This window comes from Euleptes europaea, chromosome 9 (genome assembly GCF_029931775.1).
Source record: "Euleptes europaea isolate rEulEur1 chromosome 9, rEulEur1.hap1, whole genome shotgun sequence".
Classification (NCBI taxonomy): domain Eukaryota; kingdom Metazoa; phylum Chordata; class Lepidosauria; order Squamata; family Sphaerodactylidae; genus Euleptes; species Euleptes europaea.
The window spans coordinates 21303407-21327302 of NC_079320.1; the positions used below are offsets into that span (position 1 = coordinate 21303407).

The following is a 23896-nucleotide window of genomic DNA, read 5'->3' on the forward strand; positions in this document are numbered from 1 at the left end:
TCCGAATTAGACTTGACTAATGACTATAGTGAAGAAAGAGGCTTTGATATTAGGAGACTAGGATCACCATCCCAGCACTATCGGTATTTAGAAACCTGCATTGCTAGACTAAGCCTGTCACCTAGAAAGCAAGTGGGAAACATGTGGGGCACCTTCACAAGGGCATTCCCCAACCCTGGATTTAGGATCACACGTCTATAGATGTGTGTGCACGTGTGTTTCGTGCCATCAAGTAGCCTCCGACTCATGATGACCCTATGAATCAATGTCCTTCCAAACATCCTATCGTTAATAGCCTTGCTCAAGACTTGCAAACTGAGGGCCGCGGCTATCTTTAAAGAATCAATCCATCTCATGTTGGGTCTTCCTCTTTTCCTGCTGCCTTCCACTTTTCCTAACATTATTGTCTTTTTCAGTGACTCTTGTCTTCACATAATGTGACCAAAGTACAATAGCCTCAGTTTAGTAATTTTAACTGGTTCTTTAACTCCTAGATATGTCTGGGTTCTGGTCACGTGATATTAGAGAAAGGAGCTGGAATTTTATCACCGGGAAGAGCAAGGTTCCAGCCCAGTAGAACCTTGAAGACCAACAAGATTTCCGGGGTATAAACTTTGACTCTCAAAAGCTTATACCCTGGAAATCTTGTTGGTCTTTAAGGCGCTACTGGACTCGAATCGTGCTCTTCTACTGCAGACCAACATGGCTACCCTCCTGAAACTATCACCAAGAACTTATCCTAGGCCAGGGACTGCTTTGATCTATGCCAGGATGATTCTGGAAAGACTGTGTGTACCTCCGTACGTAATAGCCTTTATATTAGAAAAAGGCATTTTTGTTCATGTAAGGTGGGGGTTATATTATATATATATATATATATATATATATATATATATATATATATATATATATATATATATATATATATATATCCCCTTCGTATGCAACCCCCTACATGGCCACCCACAGTGCTCCCAAGGGTCACACAACCCTCGGAAACAGCTTTTTGGATGAAGGGGGGGGAGTTCTTGGGCGCTAACTTTTTTTTGCTGAATGACAACATTGTAGCTTTGAAAAAACTAACCGCAGTGCATAAATGTTTGTGAATTTAGGAAAGCTTTTTCAACTAGGGAGTAAGGAGTCTTTCTTTAGCAGTTTCCCATAGGAAAATGGGGGGGGGCTTTCTTGGGGTACAGAACCCAAATCTAATAGCTAATATTTGTAAATGTTCACAGAAGCACATTAAGGTCAATATATATTTGACATTGACAAAGAACATTTTAAATATTCGGCTCTGCAAGCCATTTTAAAGGTGCTCCAACTGCAGGCCGTTCCTTTTTCAACTCCACGGACCTGAATAAAATTATTCCCTTTTTTCCATATCAGGCTTAAGCTCTGGGTTAAAAGTAATACCAACTGACTGCTACTTAACTCACTAACCTGTGCATTACTCAGGTAAAATATCCCATCTATAATGGAATTAAAAAGCCTTTTAAAAACACTGACAGACTGAAGAATAAATTGATGCACTCTTAACTCTAAATCACCGAGCTCTTTTTTGCCAAGAAGTGTTGACAATACCAACTTCAAGGTCGCTGTCAGCTTGCTATGTCATTAGCAAATAAAATATGGTTTAATTGAAGCAAACTCAGCAAGGAGGTGCATTATTTTAAGTGAGCATTGCAATATAACTTGAAGAATTACTAATTGCCACTCCCGTTGACAATAAAAATGGATGAAGGTGCTTTGTAACTTTTTTTCCCCTATGACTTTCCCGTAATTAAATATGGAAATAGATTCCATGAAGAATTAAAAGTCCCAGAGTGCATTAATTTCAGCACTAATGGACTGTCTTTCATGGCTGCATTGCACAGGTAGTACCCAGCATGTTCCCAGCACTACCTAATCTATCAGTGTCAATGCTCCTAGCATGAACGCCTAACATGAAAAAAAGCAGATTGGGGATTACATCCCGTGCAAGTCGAAGTATTCATTGCATTCCCCCAAATGCTTGCATAGAAACTATGCATAGATGTGAAATGTCTTACGAAGGCATCCAACCACAAGACAATTATGATGCAAACCACACATTCACACCATGCCTTAATTTAAAAAAAAAACCACTCTCTATACACAAGTGCGCACTTCATAGGCCTCTGTTTTAATCAACATAATGCTGCCATCTGTAATGGAAGCCGGTCTCTGACAATCTATCATTAAATATCCACTTGCTTTTTTGCTAGTCTATTTAGCTATTCTTTTCTTACCAGTCTATTAAGCTATTCTTTTCTTTTCGTACCAGTCTATTTAGCCATTCTTTTCTTACCAATAAGAAAAAGACAGCACTAGCTCCAAACTTAGCAAATTACAAAAGTATATTCTGAGCAAGGTGTATACACTACCACAAAAATACAAATACTCGGTACCGAGGGAATACAGGCAAGCAATGTTAACGACAACTAACTGAAGTGAAATCATAAATTAAACGAATCCCAAGTTATAATTCCAAAGTTGGCAAGCGCAGCCGGAGAAACGCGCAGTGGACACGCACAGAGCGGTGAGGCAGGATCAAGTCATGCGCAGTAGTTCTTCTGAAGGCAAGTCAAAACTGGATGAAAATGGGTATGTGCGTAGGTGGAATGCTGGAGAAGAGTAACACAATTCTTGGGAAAATAAAAATAAAAAGAGAAAATACGAATGCAAAAAACTTGATAGTTGTCTGTAGGTCTGTAAGTGTACTCGATGCCGGGAAGAGTATGTTGGACGTGTTTTCTAGATAAAAACCATGTTTCGCTGTGAGGCTTCGTCAGCCAATGGTAGCAGTACTTGAACAGATAAGGCAGCATTAAGAAGACCAAACAGTTCTAGTTTCAATGGTAACAGAACCATTTGGTCTTCTTAATGCTGCATTGTCTGTTTCTCCGTTTCTCCGGCTGCGCTTGCCAACTTTGGAATTATAACTTGGGATTCGTTTCATTTATGATTTCACTTCAGTTAGTTGTCATTAACATTGCTTGCCTGTATTCCCTCAGTATTGAGTAATTGTATTTTTGTGGTAGTGTGTTGTATACACCTTGCTTAGAATATACTTTTGTAATTTGCTAAGTTTGGAGCTAGTGCTGTCTTTTTCTTATTGACTAGTCACCCTTACAGCGCTGTTTGTTTATTCTTTTCTTACCAGCTTCAAACTAGCACCAGGCCGAGTGCCACGGAGAAGATTATGATACATACTCTTATGTTTGGAGTGGTGGACTCTGACCTGGAGAACCGGGTTTGATTCCCCACTTCTCCACATGAGCAGCGGAGGCTAATCTGGTGAACTGGATCTGTTTCCCCACTCCTACATTCCCCAAGCTGGGTGACCTTGGGCTAGTCACACTCTTTCAGTCCCCCCTGCCTCACAGGGTGTCTGTTGTGGGGAGGGGAAGAGAAGGTGATTGTAAGCCGGTCTGAGTCTCCCTTAAGTGGTAGAGAAAGTCGGCATATAAAAACCAACTCTTCTTCTTCTTCTGTTCTTAGCCCCGCAGCATCTTCTCCCTCCCAACATGTCCATGCATTTTTTGAGCCCTGTGCAGTGAGATCTGAAGAACAGCTGTTACAAATACTTCCTGTCTACTAAATCCTAGTTTGAGTCCATCCCAGGAGTCAGAGTGCCCTACAGATGGAAAGAGGCTTAAAGATCATCTAATCCAATCAGTGCAAGAAATCCATATCTTTTCCCTGCCACTTCCCATGTAGAAGTAGTTACTATGCACCACTTAGGGAAGCTACAAAATTTGCCACCCACTGCTCACTTGAAGTAGTAGCTTGACATCATAAGAGCCCTGCTGGATCCACTAGTCCAGCATCGAGTTTATGCTTCTGAGTTTTTACGAGAAGTAGCCTGTACGTTCTGTAAATAAAGTAGCAGTGGCCAGCTAGATCCAAATACAATAGCTATAGCTCTCTGGCATCTGGTATTAGAAGTATACTGCCTCTTAAAGAAGAAGAAGAGTTGGTTTTTATATGCCGACTTTCCTTACCTTTTAAGGAGAATCAAACCGGCTTAGAATCATAGAGTTGGAAGGATCCATACAGGCCATCTAGTCCAACCCCTGTTCAATGCAGGATCAACCCAGAGCATCCCTGACAAGTGTTTGTCCAGCCTCTGCTTAAACACTGCCAGTGAGGGGGAGCTCACAATCTCCTTCCCTTCCTCTCCCCACAACAGAAAACTTGTGAGGTAGATGGGGCTGAGTTTTATGACTAGCCCAAGGTCACCGAGCAGGCTTCATGTTTAGGAGTGGGGAAACCAACCGGTTCACCAGATTAGAGTCCGCCACTCCTGCGTAGGAGTAGGGAATCAAAACCAGTTCTCCAGATTAGAGTCCACTGCTCTTAACCACTACACCACGCTGGCTCTTTAAGAGGTTCAATTAGAGGCTTCATTTCACTACCATGGCTAACAGCTATTAATAAATCTATTCTCCGTTAACTAGTCTAGTCCTAGGGATCATCGCCATACCCTGAGGCAATGGATTCTGTATGTTATTTATAAGATATGTAAAGAGACACTTTTTGCTCTGTCCTGAACGTACAGCCAACTTCACTGAGACCCACAAGCTTTGATATTATAGGTTTATAACCCCCTACAATACCCCTCCACTCTCCCTCATCTTTTTTTCTAAACTAAAAAGCCCCTCAACAGCTTTACTCTTTCCTCACAGGGACAATGCTGATTATTTTAGCCACTCTGCTCTGTACCCTTCCTACCTCTACCAGAAAACAACATTTCAAATGCAGCACCACACATTCATATGAAAGCACTATGATACAGATAATAATTTTCAAGCCCTTTCCTAATAATTCATAGCATTAAAATGTGCCATTTTTTCTAATGCTCCACACAAAGCTATCATTTTTCATAGAGCTATCTAACACAAGGCCAAGATCTCTCTGATTATCATCCACCAGTTCAGACCCCAACATGATGCTGAGTGCGAAGGAAGCAGGTTTTTCTCCCAAAGTGCAGCATTTAATATTTACGTTGACCAACTTGAATGTCTATTTTGCCTATTTACCATTTGCGTTTTCCTCTGTGGAGTGATTATTTGTATCTCTTTAAAGTATGTTTGGGTTTCCACCATCATAAATGACTTGGTGGTTATCCACAAAAGGGGCTACAATACTTCTCATCACTGGTTCCAGATAATTTATGAACAAACGCCAGCCCAATAGGCTACTGCTTATTTTCCTCCACTGTACAAATTGTCCATTGATCAACAATGGAAAGAGTAACTGACTAGATAGTACTTCACTAAAATCCTGCCATTGTGTTGTTCCTTAATACCTTTTCTTTTTAAAAAAGATTTGAAGTTGTTCACAGTAGCAAAAGGAAGCCATCCCCTCTCTGGCAGTGATGAAATACAACAATTTGCCTTTTTACTGTATAATTGTCTGGACAAATGGCGTGTTGGGGGATGACACACCTACAGATTCCTCAGAGGGTTGGAACAATGGCATTGTCCTGTTCAAACAGCGCTACAACATTGCTCTGAACTAAAACACACACACACCAATTTTTTTAAAGTTTTATTGGTATTTATAATGCTAGGTGGGACTACAGGGCACTTCACCAACAAAATGTACAGGGAGAAAGAAAAGGGGGCATTCCCTTTCATTCAAAACAGGCCGTAGATGAGCTTTCAGACACAAAAAGATGAGCCAACAGTGTTGTGAAAGAAAAACAGAGGTAGGGAAAACAAAGCACACAGTCCTAAGTTCCTGGGGATAGGGTGGGAAGAACATGTGATATAAAAAGATGACGTGTACATGAACGTTAATCATGGGCTCAATTAGCTAAGCCCCTCATTTAATCAACCTTAAAATCAGGTTCTGAAACTTGCATCTGAACATTCATGCACAGGGAACTTGATTTCCTTTGGTGCTGATGTAACTCTTACAGTGCATTCCTGAGATCTAAGGGTGAAAGCCCTTAGGAGGCCAGGAAGATGCCACGACAGTGTCCGGGGGCCCCGCGCCAGCATCCAGGCAACTAACACCGGCGTTAGTGGCCCGGACACCAGTGGGACGGCCCGGACACCGGTCATGGGGCAGCGCAGTGTCCAAACACCGTCAAAGGCCGCGCCAGCATCCCGGGGCGTTACGGTATCTGGGGGACGTTCCCAGGACGTTATGGCGCTGGGCTGGGGAAGGAGCCGCCTTTAGGTGGCCTCCAAAGCCTTTTTGGGCCAGGAACACCCCTTTTTATTTTTGGCGAGATACGCCACCTCCCGTTCAACCCTCATAGGGTTGCATGGATGAGGGTTGCACAGATGAGGGTTGCACGGATTTTTAATGCCAGGAGGAGGTTTCGGCGAGGCCTCATTGCCTCCAAAGACTGGCGCAGGCATTCCTCTCAGGAATGCACTGCTAATCAAAAATAAGCACAAAAACTAGCTTGGGGAAAATGTGCACTAGTATGAGAAAGGATTGGGACTGTTCCACACCTCATTCAAATCTCTTACGCATGGTCAAGAGATCATCTGCATTGATGATCTTGTATTTTCATTCCTACAAATCAAGATATGCTGAACTGGTTGTTATAAATGGTCTACTTTTTGCTTTCAGTTAATTATTGCTACTTTTTGCTTTTTGTGATACACATCTTAGATTACAGTATTTTATAATTCTTCATTCTTGTATGACATTCTTACTTTGTTAGCTCAAGTCACTCCGAGGTCACTTAAACTTTACTCCTCTGAAGATGCCTGCCACAGCTGCTGGAGAAATGTCAGGAAAGAAAATACCAAGACCACGGTCACACAGCCCGGATAACCTACAAGAATCACTTAAAACTATTTGTAAAAATTGTTTATTCAGAGCCAAAGAGTACTTTATATAATTCACAGAGAGCTGATGATGCATTTCTTCACTCATATAGGGTGTTTTTTTTTCTTTTCGATATGGAAAAAAGTTACTCTTTCAAAGTTTAAATTTTATTTTTTTATCTCTGTAATAATACTAAGCTACTATGGGTAAAGTAACAGTGTGGTACGCCTTCTGAAACCAAAATCCAGCAATGCAATTTAATGACTCTGCTGCCCCCTAATGCACTGACTGAAAAAGCTTACAGGGAGTAACTATGGAGTTCCAGGGAATGCTGTGCTTTGTTCCTGTTTATTTTAATTTACTGCCAACTATACATTGTTTTCCATTATTAGATATGAGCAGAACTTGAAAATTATCAGGATTATCTGTACATGACAAAGTACTTGCTAACAAGAAACATGGCAAATGTAGTTTTAACTGAGAGGGGTAAATCTTGATATAGAAAGTCGCAGCTGGAAAATAAGTTAGACCCAATGCTATCCTAGATTATCCGAGTGAAACAGAAAACTGCTGAAGTTGGGCTTATAATAGGATGAAGCATCAGCTGCATCACCGTTCTTCTTTTCCTCAGTATTGCTTTTGTTCCGTATGAAAATAAGTTATGTTTGAGTGAGAAGGAAACTAAGGATAGTAGAGAGGGTTCGACACTTTATGGGCAAACCCCATGTCTGTCAACTATACGCTTGTGAAGTTAGCAACCAGAAAGCCACACAAACACACAGGAAATCTGAAAGTCAATAAAACACACACAGGCTTTATTAGCCATTACTTGTTTGAGGTTATTCCAGGGATGCTTATGAAGTCCAAATATGTCAAATTCCCACTTCCCACAAATTTGGGAAGAGAAATACGTAGTGGTACACACCTCATGATGCCAGAAGCCCTTATTTTTCTGTGGTTGTATTTCTGAAAAGTATATGCTTTTTTTGCACAAAAAGGATTAGTTTTAAAGGGGATTCTGTTATTTGTTTTGTTGTTGTAAACAAGCACAATTGTGTTCTTTTTCCAAAATTAAAACAAAAAACCCTTCAAAACAAGCCCTTTATGTGCTGGATACAATTTTTAATTACGTTTGTCATCATATAAGCTGTTGCTTTTGTTTGTTTGGGGAGAGGAGGGTTGGAAGTGTTTTTAAAGCAGTTTTTAATTCCTGTGGGAAAGCAGCAAAAAAAAAACATTTTCAGGGAAGCTATTTAGTATTTAAAAGCTCAAAGGAAAAAAATGAACTTTTTCTTGCATGAATTCTGTTATCTACTTCCCAAAATTCTCCTTTGTTACCGGAAGGCAAGCAGAACAGAACCCAAAACAAAAACAAAAAAAGGGCTTTGGCTCAGTGGTAGAGCATCTGCTTGGCATGCAGAAGGTCCCAGGTTCAATCCCCAGCATCTCCAGTTAAAGGGACTAGGCAACCAGGTGATGTGAAAGACCTCTGCCTGAGACCCTGGAGAGCCGCTGCCCGTCTGAGTAGACAATACTGACTTTGATGGACCAAGGGTCTGGTTCAGCATAAGGCAGCTTCATGTGTTCAACACAGAACAGACTAGAACTGAGCGGACCAGCTAATTCTGAGTTGCTATCCCCACTCCCTTTTCCTCCCCCAAATCCTCTGTTACATTCAAAGAATTTTTACACCGGAGCATGGAGAAAACTTTGGGGAGTCTCCTTTGCACGGAGGGTTAGATAAAGCAAGATAAAGCAAGAAAAAGCAGAGCCTCTCCTCGCCCTACACCCACGTGTTTACTAGGTGAAATCATAACTTTCACAGTCTGAGCTTCACATATTTTATTCACACAAATCCAAGATTTTCTTGACAGAAATCCCACATGCGCGGGGGGGGGGGGAGTATTGCATCAAACACTTGTATACAGAGAAGCTACTCTGGGGGGGGGGAATAAATTCAGCTGTGATGGGGTCAAAAGAATGTCCTGTTGCCCTATTTAACATTCAAGAAAACCATCCCAGGTATTAATTAGGGAATCTGGGACTGTCTGACGAACCTGGGCTAGCAGTAACCAGAAGCCAAGCACAACTACAGAAAGGGTTGGAGTTGTAGCAAAGCAAAAAAAAATTGGAAAGATATTCACGAGGAAATTTCTAAAGTTATGGGAGTAAAAATTCCACTCAAACCAGAAATATATTTACTGGGTATCTTAGATAGGACATTAGAAAAACAGTTGGGAGATATCCTTAGATATTTGACAACAGCAGCAAGAATTGTATGGGCAAAAAAATGGAGAATAAAAGAAGTACCCACATTGCATAAATGGCATCAGAAAGTTATGGAGGTGGCCAAGATAGCCAGGTTAAGTAAATATATTGAAGACAGTTGGGTTTCCGACTTTGATATAGACTAGAAGGTATGGTCAGTATATACAAATCAATATTTTAGGGATAAAAAAATGACCTTAGGTTTTAGAACCTAAACTTATTAAATGGTAGACTAAGATGAAAATAGCTAAATAATAATTAAAGTAAAATAGATTAAATCATTCACAAAAGAAATAAGACATATAATAATCTTTTCTGTATGGGGAGAGTTGGAAGTCTGTTTCTGTATTGTTTTATATCTCACTTTTTCTTTTTCTTCACCTTTTTCTTTTTATATATTATTTTTTGTATACTTTTTGTATATTTTTGTATTTTGTATATTTTGACATATTCTGTAATATTCTGCATATTTCAATAAAAAATTTTAAAAAAGAAAAAAAGAAAGGGTTGTAGACTATTGTTCTTCCTCAGGTGGTAGCTCTTCACATTCACTGGGTTTTTAAGCATTCAGACACATGATCTCCTACCTGCCTTCAGAAGGTGTAAAGCACCAGAAGAGCAGCTACATCACATAATCTTTTGAATGCACAGTTACACTCCAAAAGCCTGCTTTAAAATGTAGCCCCACAGACAAAATTCACTCATTCAGACTGACCTAAGGCTCAGCCTTTTCTTTCATCGAGTCATGCGCTAGACCGAGCAACAGGAGATCCATAGAAACAAATGCAATGGCCGCTTCTCTCCAGAAGCTCAGGATGACATATTATCTTAAGTCATACACAGTTGCTTGGGCTCTGCACTAAGCCAGTCTTACACCAAATTCATCTTTTTAACCAAAGATTACACAAGGGGGTTGTTTCCCTGACTCCTTCCAATCTGTCTTTGAACCCAGGTGCAGCACCGGGTTGGGGGGGGGGGCGGATAAAGGCCACAAGGACACAGAGGAGAACATCCGTCATGGATTCACTGAAATCGTTCTGAAAATTCCTGCTGAATACTGTGACCCAAATTCAGAAGGCCACACAAGGGAGTGGTGTTTGGCAGATATGTGTTTACATAGGCTGTGGAGACCTTCCTTCTAAAGCCACCCACAAAACTGAGGGAAGATTTAATCTCTGGAGCCGACCAATTAATCCCTTGAGGGATGGGGGGTCCCATGCCCTGCTGAAGAGTCAATAAGGGGACAAGGATCTCAATAGAGTTGGGCCATTCTTCAGCAAATTATTTGGGTCAACAGGCCAAACCAAAGGGTAAGGAAAACTATAGGTGCAAGTATGGGGAGAGAAGCAGGTAGCAGGACTACTTTGACAAGGAACTGCAGAAGGCTTACAGAATGAGTGAAGCTGAGGCAGGAGAAGAACAATGAACGGAGCCTATGAACTGCACTTGTAAGTGCTTTGTTGTATATGAAATTCTGGTAACAGAATTTCCCTATACAACATTTCCCGTTATATATGGACCACAGCACAGACAAAAGAAAGTACTTCTTCATACTACATGTCCAATATATACTCGTTCTAGAATGTAGCACTGGCCATTAGCTTAGAAGGCAAATTCATGGAGCCATGCTGGCTGAATGGGGACCTCCATGTTGACAGGTAGCAGCAGGCAGAGGCTTTGCAGTCACATCCCTACTTTAAATCTTCTTAAAGATCTGGTGGGTAACAGGATGCTGGACTAGACAAACCATTGGTCAGGAGGGCTCTTCTTGCTTGAGAAGAGGTGGTAGAAAGAGCCAGTAACACTCTAGGAAGGCCTATGGTTTTCTACAGAAACACAATAGCTTGTTGTCCTCCCCAATTCAAGTTTTGCCTTGGGCCGATGACCATAACATTTTGGAGGTGCTACATACCATGCTGTTGCACAGAACTAGGACTGTAATCCTTACCTCTGGCTCACAGGGTTAAGTTGCTAAAAGCAACATGCCACACCAGTGCGTGATAGTTAGGCATCTAACATTAGTTTTGCACAGAAGTGAATCTCAGTGGAAGATTTAAAAATTACTTACAGGGTCTGACTGATAGAATGCTGGACCCAAAGTATTATCTTTCTCAGGAGGGTTATGCTTGACCAGAGTGCCATCTGCACTCTCTTCATAACCATATGTTTGCCCTCGGGATGGGATAGAGGGAGCATCTGTCTTTCGGAACAGTTTCAGATGACTGGCAACTGTCTGTAAAAACAAAGGCAAGATGATTTAACTTATAGCTGAAGCATACACATCTAACAGAACAGAAGATAAGATAGTGCTGGATTTAGTCAAACTGCCCTATAAAAGGAATACTCTTACAGTGCATTCCTGAAAGGAATGCCTGAGCCGGGCTTAGGAGGCAACCCAGCCTAAAAGGTGCTGTATTTTGGCAAAAACAAAAAAAGGCGTTCCCAAGCTGAAACGGCTTGGGAGGCTGACTAATGTCAGCCCCGCCCCCTGCCCGGTGCCAGAACGCCCCGGGAACTCCTCCCGGGACACCGGGACAACTCCAGGCTCGCTGCCGCAGCCTATGCCAGAGGCCAGATGCTGGCGAGAGGCTCCAGCGGCAGCCAGGCCCAGCACTGCCGCAGTGGCGGGCGGGGACCAGCGTCCAGGCCTGCACGCCGGCGCTGGGGCCACTCACGCCAGCCACCGCCTTTTGGGCGCCGGCGGTGTGGGCCCTTGTGCCGGCATGCGCAATTGGCGGCCTCCTAAGGGCTTTCAGCACGGCCACTGGCGCATTTCAGGAATGCGCTGTTATTCTTCTTAAGGAAAACTCGGGGGGGGGGAGAAATTTACAGACTCCTGATGCTGCACACTCAGCTCAAGCTAACAGTGGAACCAACACATATAAAGTTAGAGCAGTGGTGAAGGTATTGCACTGGGAAACCCAAGGTCATCTTCTGCCATGAAACTTGCTGGGTGATCTTGGGCTAGTAACATTCTCTCAGCCTAATGTACCTCACAGGGTTGTAGTTATGATAAAATGGAGACAGGAATAAGAATGTATGCCCCTTTGAGGTCCTTGAAAGAAGGGTGGGATAAAAACATACTAATTAAAGTTGACACATGTGACCTTTCACCCATTAAAAAAAACGGAATGTAGGTATGAAGTCTACTATTTGAGCAGAGAGACCAGACACACACACACCCATGGGTATACCACAAGCAAAGATTAAAGGAATTTAGGAATGGCATGTTTTGGTGGGAAACTGGGATGAGGGGGAAATGTCCCTCTTGCTCATGCTGGTCTCCCCCTTAAAAAATCACAGTTTCTGTGATCGCAGTCAGTTTAAGAAATATTATGGGTAGTTCTATGATCTTTTCACCCAAATATGAACTTCGGCCTTACGATAAGCATTTCTTTCAATCCTTTCAAACCTTTAAAGAAACATTAAAAATTGATATTTAAAAAAACCTATTACACTAACAAATTAATTGTTGGACACATGCTCATTGAAAGGTCTAAATGCAATAGTTCTGTCAGGAGTGATCTAAGGTAATTTCTTATTGCTGCTTATTGCCACATCCATTGTCTCTGAGTTTGGAAGATTTAGTTGTGTCCACTGAGCTTCTGGTGTCACACTGCTTCTCCTGCTGTGCAATTGTGGACAAAACAATAAAAGGTGGTTAAGGATCTCAAGTAATTTGTACAAATGAAGGAGACTCCAATCACCCATCTTTGCCTATGCAACTTCTTTACAAAAAATTCTTCTCTTGACGTTAGACACATAGGATGCAGTCCAAGAGCACAAAGCCCCTGTGTTGCGCTAGACCCCCTACCCCCTCTTCTGTACCTGAAGATCTCAATCCACAAAGGGCACATTTGGGTTTATTATTGTCTCCTCAATGAAGCACAGAAGCTGTTTAGTTCTGGAGCTTTGGCATGGAAGAATAAGACAGTTTTGCTCTTAGTCAAAGCTCAATAGAGTTGAACCTGATTTTTCTGCCCATTCTCACTCACAGGTCACACACATGAACAAACATGAAGTTCTTCCATTAAGTTGCTATTATTTCATTAAGCTATTCATCCTACTATCAAGTAGACTGCCGTTATATCTTCTTTCTGGAAATCTTCTAACAGCAGAGAGTTATCTTCCAGTTACAACGAACTCTTCAGTGAGGAATGCCAGCTGCAACAAATATTTCAGCTGAGCTTGCTTTTTTGCCCTTTTGGTGTTTGGACTTCCAGTACTTCAGTGAACCGTGCTTTATTGTAATTGGACTTTACTTCACTGGAAGTTACATGGATGTTTAATAGTTGTTTTATATACTTTGAAGTGCATTGATAGTAGTCCTATGGTATCGTATTGTATTGGTTAAATATACTGAGTGAGTATTCTATGTGTGATTGACAATTGGAATTTATCTTAATTTTGGCCACATGCTGTGATTATGCTGAATCAGACCATTGGTCCATCAAGGACAGCACTGTCAACTCAGACTGGTAGCGGTTCTCCAGGGTCTCAGGTAGAGGCCTTTCACATCACCTGCTTCCTGGTCCTTTTAACTGAAGATGCTGGGGACTGAACCCAGGATTTGCACGCAAAGCAGAGGCTCTTCCACGGAGCCACAGCTCCTTCCCAGGGGTCAAAGCTTATGAAGTCATGGTAAGAACTGACACCTAATGAGTAGGGCAGCAGCAACATATACAACCGGGGTAGCTGGGACTGGGGTGCTAACCACCCTCTGTAAGGAGCCGGCTCAAAGACAATAGAAGGAAAGGGATAGGAGCAAGGAACCCATAAGGCTGATCACAGAGATCATAGAATCATAAGAGTTGGAAGGGACCACCAGTGTCATCAAGCCAACCCCCTGCACAATGCAGGAAATTCACAACTACCTCCCCCCACACACCCCCAGTGACCAGAAGATGGCCAAGATGCCCTTCCTCTCATCCTGCCTAAGGTCACAGAATCAGCATTGCTGACAGATGGCCATCTAACCTCTTCTTAAAAACCTCCATGGAAGGAGAGCTTACCACCTCCCAAGGAAGCCTGTCTCGCTTTCCGGGTACACCTATGCCCATACTGTCTCTCTTTCCAGGTACACCTATGCCCATACTGTACCACTGGCATCCAAACATTTATAACTACAGGTAAGCAGATGTTGGTATGATTTTCATAGTCTACAAAAATAATAATATTATCTGTTGCAAATCCATAAGAAGTACAATCCTTACGAAGACACACCTGAACATCAGGAACTGACTGCTTCATCTTATTTTGGATTTCCACACCCACTGAAGGAGGTTGGTAATAGGTTCCAGGACCTGGAGTATCACTGTGGAACTCTCTGAAACGTTTATCTTTGTATTGAGGGCTGTGGCCACCTCTAATAATTTTCTGGAGATAAAATATGAAGGAAAATGGTTGTAAATGAGACAATCATATTGACTGCAAGTATGTTAGATTGCTGTAGCAGATTTTTTAATGTGCCACTGGATTTGTTTTATTTTAATCACTATCTTGTCATTCTTGACTTATTGTCAAAAAGTATCAATAACAGGTTCAATTGCAGTCGGTTTTTGCATATTTAATACGTATACAATAGTTTTACTTGGTTTAAGATATGAAGTGTCCTTCTCTTCCCCTTTTCCATCATATCAAAGTTTTGTCGAAGGCAAATATCAAAGTTTATTTCCAAGACCACAGTTAATAACTAGCAACTAAAACATGCCAGCAGACCTGAGGACCAGAGGCAGTTAGTGTAGTCAGATAGCAGTCCGAGGTCTAATATTTTTAGGTCTGGGTCCAAAGCATCAGTACCAGAAGCAAAGTCCAGATGTCGCGTCAAAGTCCATTCCAAAGTTATGGCCACAAGAGTCTCAGGCCAGTGACCACCTGATGCTTGCAACAAATTTTTCCCACGCTGGCCTAGATTAAATAGGCCTGGGGTGAACCAGCTATTGCTTGTTACTCTGTCTCAGCATTCCCTGCTTGGTGAAGCTCATCAGCCTCATCACTGTCATCAGGGAGTGTTCTTCACTGGGTTTGTAGTCTAGCACTCCTCCTACAATTGTGTAGTAGTGCTCTGAGCCTTTTGTGCCTCTGCTCCAGCGGCTTTGGGGGGCTTTCTGGTGACACTGCCTGTAGCTAGTCCTCTGACACAGGTGAGTCCCCTGCGCTGGGTGGCTGTAGACATGGGGAGGACTCACACACACACACGACTTCTTATGTAAGGGAAAAGGAAAAGATCTTATCTCACAACCTCGTTAAAACTGAAGGTCAGATGGTTCTATGCTGCAAGTGAACACACGGGGGAGGCTCTGCTGAGTTGTAAGACAACAGAGTAAGGAAGGGAAGGACACCTCTGAACATGTCTGTGCTTAAAAGGAATTATCTTCTACTCTCGGTGACCTTGCCTACCCATTCTACCGCTCTTTGCAGCATGCAAGCTAAAAGAGGAAAGAGACATAGCAAACTAGCTGCAGAAAAGTAATAAAATACATGATAGCCTTTAAGAGGCTCATGATGCACCAGGTGGCATCTCCAAGGGTTGAGAACCCTGTTTTAGAGTACCCATATCACAATGCTCATAGATTCCAAACTGAGTTTAACAAAATCTTTAAATCTTGTGCATTCCACTAAGTGTATGGTATAAAGATGTGTAATCTGAAAATCTGACTGTAGCAATTTAACAAATTGATCTAATTAAAAGCAATGTGTATCCTGCAGTGATTTTGACTCAGTGTGGCTACTGTGATTTACAGGTAGTCCAATTTCACTTGACATTTCAACAGCCACCACAAGGTGGTGATTAAACAAGAAGTATAAGCTTAACTGCCAACAGAAAATATTCAGCTACCTTCTATATAGTTTTCCAAGGGATAATTCACACAGCCTAATTCACACAAAATTGAGTATGGCTGAGCTGAAAAATAAAATTCATTTTAACAGCTCTTTGAATAACTTGAGCAAATTTTAATTCAAAGCACACAAATATCTACCCAATGTCCTTCCACACAAGAGAAAAGGAAACCAATTATTTTTATTACATTCAATTACATTTCAGTTTACTTTGCTCTGCTATTTTTTGCAGAGAACCATACAAAACTGAAAAGATTTCCATGATTTTGCCGATTGTTATGTTCAGTATTTCAAACCAATGTATAAGTCATTATCCAAAACGTTTTGTACTGTGTTCTTTCAAAAAAATTACGTTCTTCATTAGTACAGCATGCCAAGATCCCAAGCTGAATCCAGAGAAGGGGACCAAAATCTGATGCCTGCTTCAACTAGTTGCTGGCAGCTCCATAATCCAAAACTGTAGAGACTGGCGCTTGCCCCAATTGAAGTATAAAGGCAGAAGCAGGCAGGGTATGCTGGTGTGTGCACCTCTCTCCGAATACAAGATGAAGCCAACAAGATCAGAAAATGAGTATGGATTGATCATAACATTGACAAACGGCTGGGAGAAAACCAGTCAGACCCAACCAGAGAAGATGGTGCTTACTCCTGGGCAAACCATACCACTATGTATAGATGGCCACTATGCTATACTAAATATGGTGCAGAACCACAGCTATAGTTGCACTTCCAGCTGAGCACACAACAAAAATCCTTCATCAATGCAAAAAACAAACATGTGGCAATTTCCTTATTTATTTACTTTTTGTTAAGCATGACCTGGATGGCCCAGGCTAGCCTGAACTTGTCAGCAGCTAAGCAGGGTCGGTTCTGGTTAGTATTTGGATGGAAGACCATCAAGGAAGGACAAGGTTTCTACACAGAGGCAGGCAATGGGCAAACCACCTCCGGACATCTCTTGCCTAAGCTGCCTACCAAACCCCACAGGGTTGCCCTAAGTCGGCTGTGACTTGACGGCACTTTCCACCAGCATTCTATAACATCACTTATTGTTTTTAGTATGAAATCACAACATATTTTTATGACAAATTTATGAGGCCTGGCATGATTTTACCTGTTCTTTGACAACATCATAGTGTCCTGGCCCTGGAATGTCAGTCTCAGCATTCTGATGAGTACTCCCAAAGCCTCGACTGGTCAGAGAAAGAAATGGAGCATAGCCTGCTGCAAGGAGGGAGGGGGAGAATATGCATCTTTCAGCATTTGGCTTCACCTCATTCTTCAATAATGAAAAGTTGATAAGTCTCGTTTTTAAAACTCTGTTAACTGATATGATAATACAACACACTCATTTACATTGTACATCTAGGCTACATCCATTCAATACAGGCATACCTTGCTCTATTGTGCTTTGTTTTATTGAGCTTCACAGATACTGTGTTTTTGAGCAAGCCTATCTGTACAATTTTACCAACAGCATGTGCTCACTTTGTGTCTCTGTGTCACATTTTGGTAATTCTCGCAATATTTCAAACTTTTCCATTGCAACTACATGGGTATGTCTGAAAGAGTTCTTCAGACCTCAGGAATATACCCTCCACAGCAATTTGTACATATATAAATGGTAACTTCACAACCTATAACAACCTGTATGATCTAAAATTTATTTATTTATTTGATTCATTTATACCCCACCTTTCCTCCCAATGGGGACCCACAGAAGCTTACATCATTCTCCTCTCCATTTTATCCTCGCAACAACCCTGTGAGATAGGTTAGGCTGAGAGTGTGTGACTGGCCCAAGGTCAACCAGCGAGCTTCCATGGCACGAGTGGGATTCTGAACCTGGGTCTCCCAGATATTAGTCTGACACTCTTAAGCAATACACTACACTGATATCATGGTTCTATCAATCATCCTATCAGAAGTGCACTGCAGTCTGTACAGTTATTGCATGTGCATTAGAAGAAACTTCCTAATGGTAGAAGTGCTTCAGTAATGATATCAATTACCTTGGGAAATAGAAGTATCCTGCAACCAGAGTCTCCTCAGTGATGGCACCCTGATTCCTTGAATCCCACCCAGCACCTAATCTGTTAGTATTGAGGCCCAGGCCAAAACATCCACGCTTCAAGATAAAACTATATCCCATCCTTTTCGTGTTATTGATCCTGGCCTGTTTTACTCATAAGTGGGTGTTTTCCTGCCCGGCTTTTATGTTCAGGACAGTTTTGTGCTGCTGGTTGTTCCACCGAGGTGATTTGACTGTTGGAAGATTCATTTTATTTATTTTTTGTTTTTGTTGTTTTATTGGTACCCGGGTTTTTAATCAGTATTATTTATTGCTGCCTTTCTTTCTTTTTTCCTGTTCCTGGCCTTGAGCAGATGTTTGAACAGAAGGAATATAAATGTGCTCAACAAACAAATTTTGAGGCAGTTAATGCCCCTAGTTAGGCAAGAAAAAAAAGAAATGTGTTTGTTTCCAAGGTTTGAAAAAGGGGGGAGTAATTAGGTTGTTTAGGTGAGTTACCCAACTAAGATAGGAGGGGAGGGGGCAGCTTAAGGACCTGGGAATATGAGGAAACAGAAGCGAGGTCTCTAAACTGGGGAGTGTCCATGGATAGGAACATGCAACTTTGGCAGGTAATTCCTAATTACATTAATGGGACATTTTGACCTATTGTGGGGAAATGCAAGTACGGACACCGTTGTTGTTTTTTGGCAGAGTGCTAATGCAGCAGATGTGGCTAAGAGTATATTAATAGAATCATAGAAGCATAGAGTTGGAAGGGACCACCAGGGTCATCTAGTCTAACCCCCTGCACACTGCAGGAAATTCCAAACTACCCCCCACACCCCCAGTGACCCCCCCCCCCCATGCCCAGAAGATGGCCATCTAGCCTCTGCTTAAAAACCTCCAGGGAAGGTCAAATCCGATCAAATCTTGAATAGCCAATCAGAAGCCTTGCTGGGCAAAAGACACACCTGGCCCCACCTACTTTCTTAAAACACTTGGTGGGTGTAAGGAAAAGTATTGGTGTTCACCATGGCACTCCTAGGCACCATGATGGCGGGCTAGATACAAGCCTAGATTTAGGCAAGTTGAGACCTTAAGTACTTAAAAAATGAGGCTCTCAAGTACTGTATGTATGCATGTACAGCCTTCCCACTACATAGTGCGAACTAGCCAAAGCCACGTATAAATGTAAAATCTGGAGAGAAATGGACTGTGAGTCCATCCCACATCAAAGCAGCAAACATACAATCTAGGATCAACCAAAGAAGCCATTTAAATAACCCCATTTTTAAGCTCCATCCCTTTCACTACAATAGACCCCTGATCCAGAGAATGCTTCTCTACACTCCTTTTCTGAATTAGAAAGGATGAATTAAAGGTAAAACACGCAACACTGAAACTAGATGGTTCCAATTAATGCCACACTTAACTTCTATTTTGTAATTGTGTCCGTCATGTCCATAAGACAGTTGCACAGAAAATTTAACAGACAGAGTGTCAGAACCGATGGGGGGAAAACCAGTTCAAAGCTTCTCAATACCTACTTCAGTTTTCTGAACAACGCATACGGATGAGAAGCTCCTGGTTGCTCAAATCTTAAAATAGAAATGCACCAAAAGACGGTAACAGACGCCACAATACACTTAATGCCCTGCACAGGCAGATGACATTTTCATATAAAACGTAAATATATGCTAAGGAACGCATTTGCAAGTGTGTGCATAAGCTACATTCAGATATAGTTATTTGTTAACATCTGATGTCATGTATAGGAAAGCTAGCAGGTATTTAAAGACCTGTTTATACCCTGCCAGCTTTATAAAAAGTAGTAAAGGTCCCCTGTGCAAGCACCGGGTCATTCCTGACCCACGGGGTGACGTCACATCCTGACGTTTCCTAGGCAGACTTTGTTTATGGGGTGGTTTGCCAGTGCCTTCCCCAGTCATCTTCCCTTTACCCCCAGCAAGCTGGGTACTCATTTTACCGACCTCGGAAGGATGGAAGGCTGAGTCAACCTTGAGCCGGCTACCAGAAACCAACTTCTGTCGGGATCAAACGTGGACTTAAAGGGCTGCCAGTCTGTTATGGTCAAAGAAAGAACAAATACTCTGTATGCGTCAATGATAACACAAGTGCCAAATACTGGAGGCTCAAAACCCTTGATCGTCGTCTCACAATGAGGTATCAGGTACAGAAATCCTTCCCTGTCTAAATAACAAAGCAATAAAACATCTCCTTGGGGTTGGGAGGGGGAAGAGAAAGGTGCTCACAACATACTGCCTTTAAATTGGACCACTGCCTTCCAAGCACACAACTAATCTCTCAAATGGGAGCTTCTTTTCTGTTTGTGCAACCTTCCGCAATATGCCTAGAGCATTTTGATTTATAACAAATTGGACCAACATTTCTGTAATAAACTGCAGCGGGTGACTTTTTTTAAAAAAATTGGGCTATATTATTACTTTTTTCTAAAATGCCAGGAGTTGTATGAAAGCAGAGTACTTAAATTCCAGTAATAAAAGCAGGAAAGCAGAGTTTCATATCCCTTACTTAAACACCACTGGCATCTGATCAGTTTAAACAGAATTCTTGTAGATATTACTTTACATATCCCCGTGCTTCATCTAGACTGAGCAAATTATATGATAACGGGGTGGGGGGAGACCTCAGCTGTGGCTTAAAGAAGGTTTGGCTATATTTGTCCTTTATTATTTATTTGTAGCCACTTCTGAAGTTAATGCCACCGACTGTGGTGTACGGACCAGTTCCTCTTAAATGCTTTGATGTTTTGGGAACAATGTGGATTTGAGTTTTCCCCTATTTAGAAACACTTCTTCCCCCAACAGCCTAATGCAACTTAAACCAGGCAATACAACTTATCTTGCTTTTGAATCAGGCTCATGGAAACCAATGATAACCCCCGCCTCATATAACAACACTAAACACCTCGTATCTGACAAAGCAGGCACGGATCCATCAAAGCTTATGTCGCAATGAATCTGTTTTTGTCTGCAGGGTGTCCTAACACTCTTACAGTGCATTCCTAAGGAGAGTTACTCCAGTCTAAGCCCCCTGAAATGAATGGGCTTAGACTGAAGCAACTTTCCTTAGGAATGCACTGTTAGTGGTTTGGGCAGCTCCAGACTAACAGAGTCACCCCTACAGAATGCTAAACATTTTTATTTAGAAGTAGATCAACTCGAGTTCAATGGAACTTACTCTCAAACAAAACATGAGCATGATGGCGATGACAACAGCTTATAAACAGCCAAGATTAACTTTTAATTTGACATGGGGAGAGGGGTTGTAGAGATACTTTCAAAGGATATAACTGAAAACAAATCTTGGGGGGGGGACCACCAAACCCTGGAACTAATGTTGAAAACGGCCTTTATCATTCTGTTATTTCTAAGTAAGGGAAGAAGAACACTGGCTTGAAGATATGCAGTACACTCCTATGTTTACTTGGGAAAAAATCCAGGTGACTTACCCCCCCCCAGGGGGGGCGAAACTCCATACACACATTTCAACTACCCTCAGATTTTCCCATCTCCCCTCACTTCCACATCCTCATTCAAAACTTCCAACGATATAAGCAAATCCACCCTTGTGTAGCCCAAAGCATAGCATCTTGTTGCACATACTAACAGTCAAGCCTATGCATATTTCTTCAACAGCCTCACCCCACCCTTATAGTTTCTCCCCATAGGATGGAATCCTAAGCATCCTTATCTAGAACGCAGTGCCAATGAACAAAGTGGGACTTTCTCCTGAGCAAACATACAAGGGCTCCAGCTACTATCCTATGCACACATACTTGGGAATTAATGTTTATGAGGAATAAACCACATCTACATAAACACATTTTGTACCTTAATAGAATACACCAAACTATATCCTACCAACCCCTTGGACTCAAAGAAGATACTACATGGTACCAGTCTAAGCCTAACAGAGCACACCTCCGAGGAAATATGCACAAAATTGTATTGAAGTGCTATATGTTTGTTTGTTTTAATGTGGATAAACCAGTAGGGATTGCTTCTGAATACAATCTTGTTTAGTAGAAAAGAGCAAGAGTCCAGTAGCACCTTCAAGACTAACAAAATTTCTGACTGGGTATGAGCTTTCGTGAGCCACAGGTCACTTCTTCACATATCTGAAGAATATATCTGAAGAAGTGTGTGGTGACTCACAAAATCTGAAGAAGCGACCTGGGGCTCACAAAAGCTCATGCCCCTGCCAGAAATGTTGTTAGTCTTGAAGGTGCTACTGGACTCTTGGGCCATTTATGCATGGGAGGTTTTGCCTTGGTTTTGCCAGTCTCTTGATGCACATTTTCCCCCTCCGAATTCTCAAAACTCTGCATGGGGGCTTATTTTTTTTTAATTCTGAGGATTCAGATGGGGAAAACGTGCAAAGAGAGAGAGGCAAATCCAAGGCAAAAAAACCCCATGCATACACGGCCTTGCTCTTTTTTACTGCGACAAACAGACCAACACTGCTGTCACCTGTCGTGATTTTTGTTGAGGCTCAGGATGAAAGAGCTTGCCCGTGCCACAGATTGTAGAAAAGGGCAGGAGTCCAGTAGCACCTTAAAGACTAACAAAAATATTTTCTGGTAGGGTAGGAGCTTTCGTGAGCCACAGCTCATGCTGTGGCTCATGAAAGCTCATACCCTACCAGAAAATATTTTTGTTAGTCTTTAAGGTGCTACTGGACTCTTGCCCTTTTCTACTACTGCAGACAGACTATCACGGCTACCCACTGTGAATTATCTTCATGCCACAGATGGTTGCTGCTCATGAGCCTCTACAGCACTGGTTCCCAACCAGGGGTCCGTGGACCCCCAGGGGTCCGCGAGAACTAAATTAAGGTCCGCGAAACAAAGTTCTAAACCCATAATAAATGAATATTTTCAATTAAAAGTTCTCTATTATAAAAATATATATTCAAATATTATTCTAAGTTTAATGTTTAACTAACAGTTATGATTAAAGTTTATTTTCAAATTCTCTGAATTTTTATTTTGAACCTTGGGGTCCCGGCACCGAACCAAAAAGTCCTAGTGGTCCCTGGTCAAAAAAAGGTTGGGAACCCCTACTCTACAGCAACCATCGCCAAACACAAAACCAAACCCGCTGCGGTTGTCCCAGCAGCTGCAAGCCCCTCAACTCAAGAGAAGCACAATGCAGAATGAGAGGGGCGCACGTTTCTCCTCTCTCTCCCCTCCCTCCCGCCCCGCGTCCCCTTCACCTCTGCGCGGGGGGCTCCTGGGCAGCAGCTCATAGGCTCCCGGGCCCAGGTGGCAGCTCGTGCAGCCTATGGGCCCAGGCCAGGCGCGAGGAGCCCGGTCGTACATGCGGCCTGCTCGCTTCGCCGCCTCCCGTGGCTCCCGTCTCCATGGCGACGGAAGGCCCAACGGGTGGGAGGGGCCGGGAAAGCCGGCCCCGCCCCCCTCCCGCCTCTGCTCCTCCCTGCAGAGCCAGGAGGCGCACAAAGGCATCTCCTTTGCTGCCCTATTACTGACTTCCCCAGAAACCGGAAGCAGCTTTTTTTAGGTACCTCCATAGTAGGGTACCTCCATCGTATTCCCTATTACTATGTATGGGTGTGAAAGCTGGACAGTGAAGAAAGCTGATAGGAAGAAAATAGAAAAGGGCAAGAGTCCGGTAGCACCTTAAAGACTAACAAAAATATTTTCTGGTAGGGTAGGAGCTTTCGTGAGCCACAGCTCACTTCTTCAGATACCAGACGGTCATTCAGTGGAAAAACCTTAACAATACTTCTCTATTATATAAAGGTGTACCATTTTAACTGGGCAAGAGTCCAGGAGCACCTTAAAGACTAACAAAAATATTTTCTGGTAGGGTAGGAGCTTTCGTGAGCCGCAGCTCACTTCTTCAGATCTAGGAAGAAAATAGATTCCTTCGAAATGTGGTGCCGGAGGAGAGTGTTACG

The 23896-nt window shown here is 42.4% G+C and overlaps 1 protein-coding gene across 1 annotated transcript in view; it reads right to left on the reverse strand.

The window, feature by feature from the left end:
- Nucleotides 1–23297, reverse strand: part of STPG2 (sperm tail PG-rich repeat containing 2) — a 242468-nt gene extending 219171 nt beyond the window's left edge. The window contains exons 1-4 of the mRNA XM_056855812.1: nt 23192–23297; nt 17033–17142; nt 14302–14454; nt 11147–11311 (exon numbers count right to left, since the gene is read on the reverse strand). Coding sequence (XP_056711790.1) covers nt 11147–11311; nt 14302–14454; nt 17033–17142; nt 23192–23297 — 534 coding nt within the window. The remainder of the gene's footprint in view (nt 1–11146; nt 11312–14301; nt 14455–17032; nt 17143–23191) is intronic.
- Between the last annotated feature and the right edge of the window lie 599 nt (nt 23298–23896).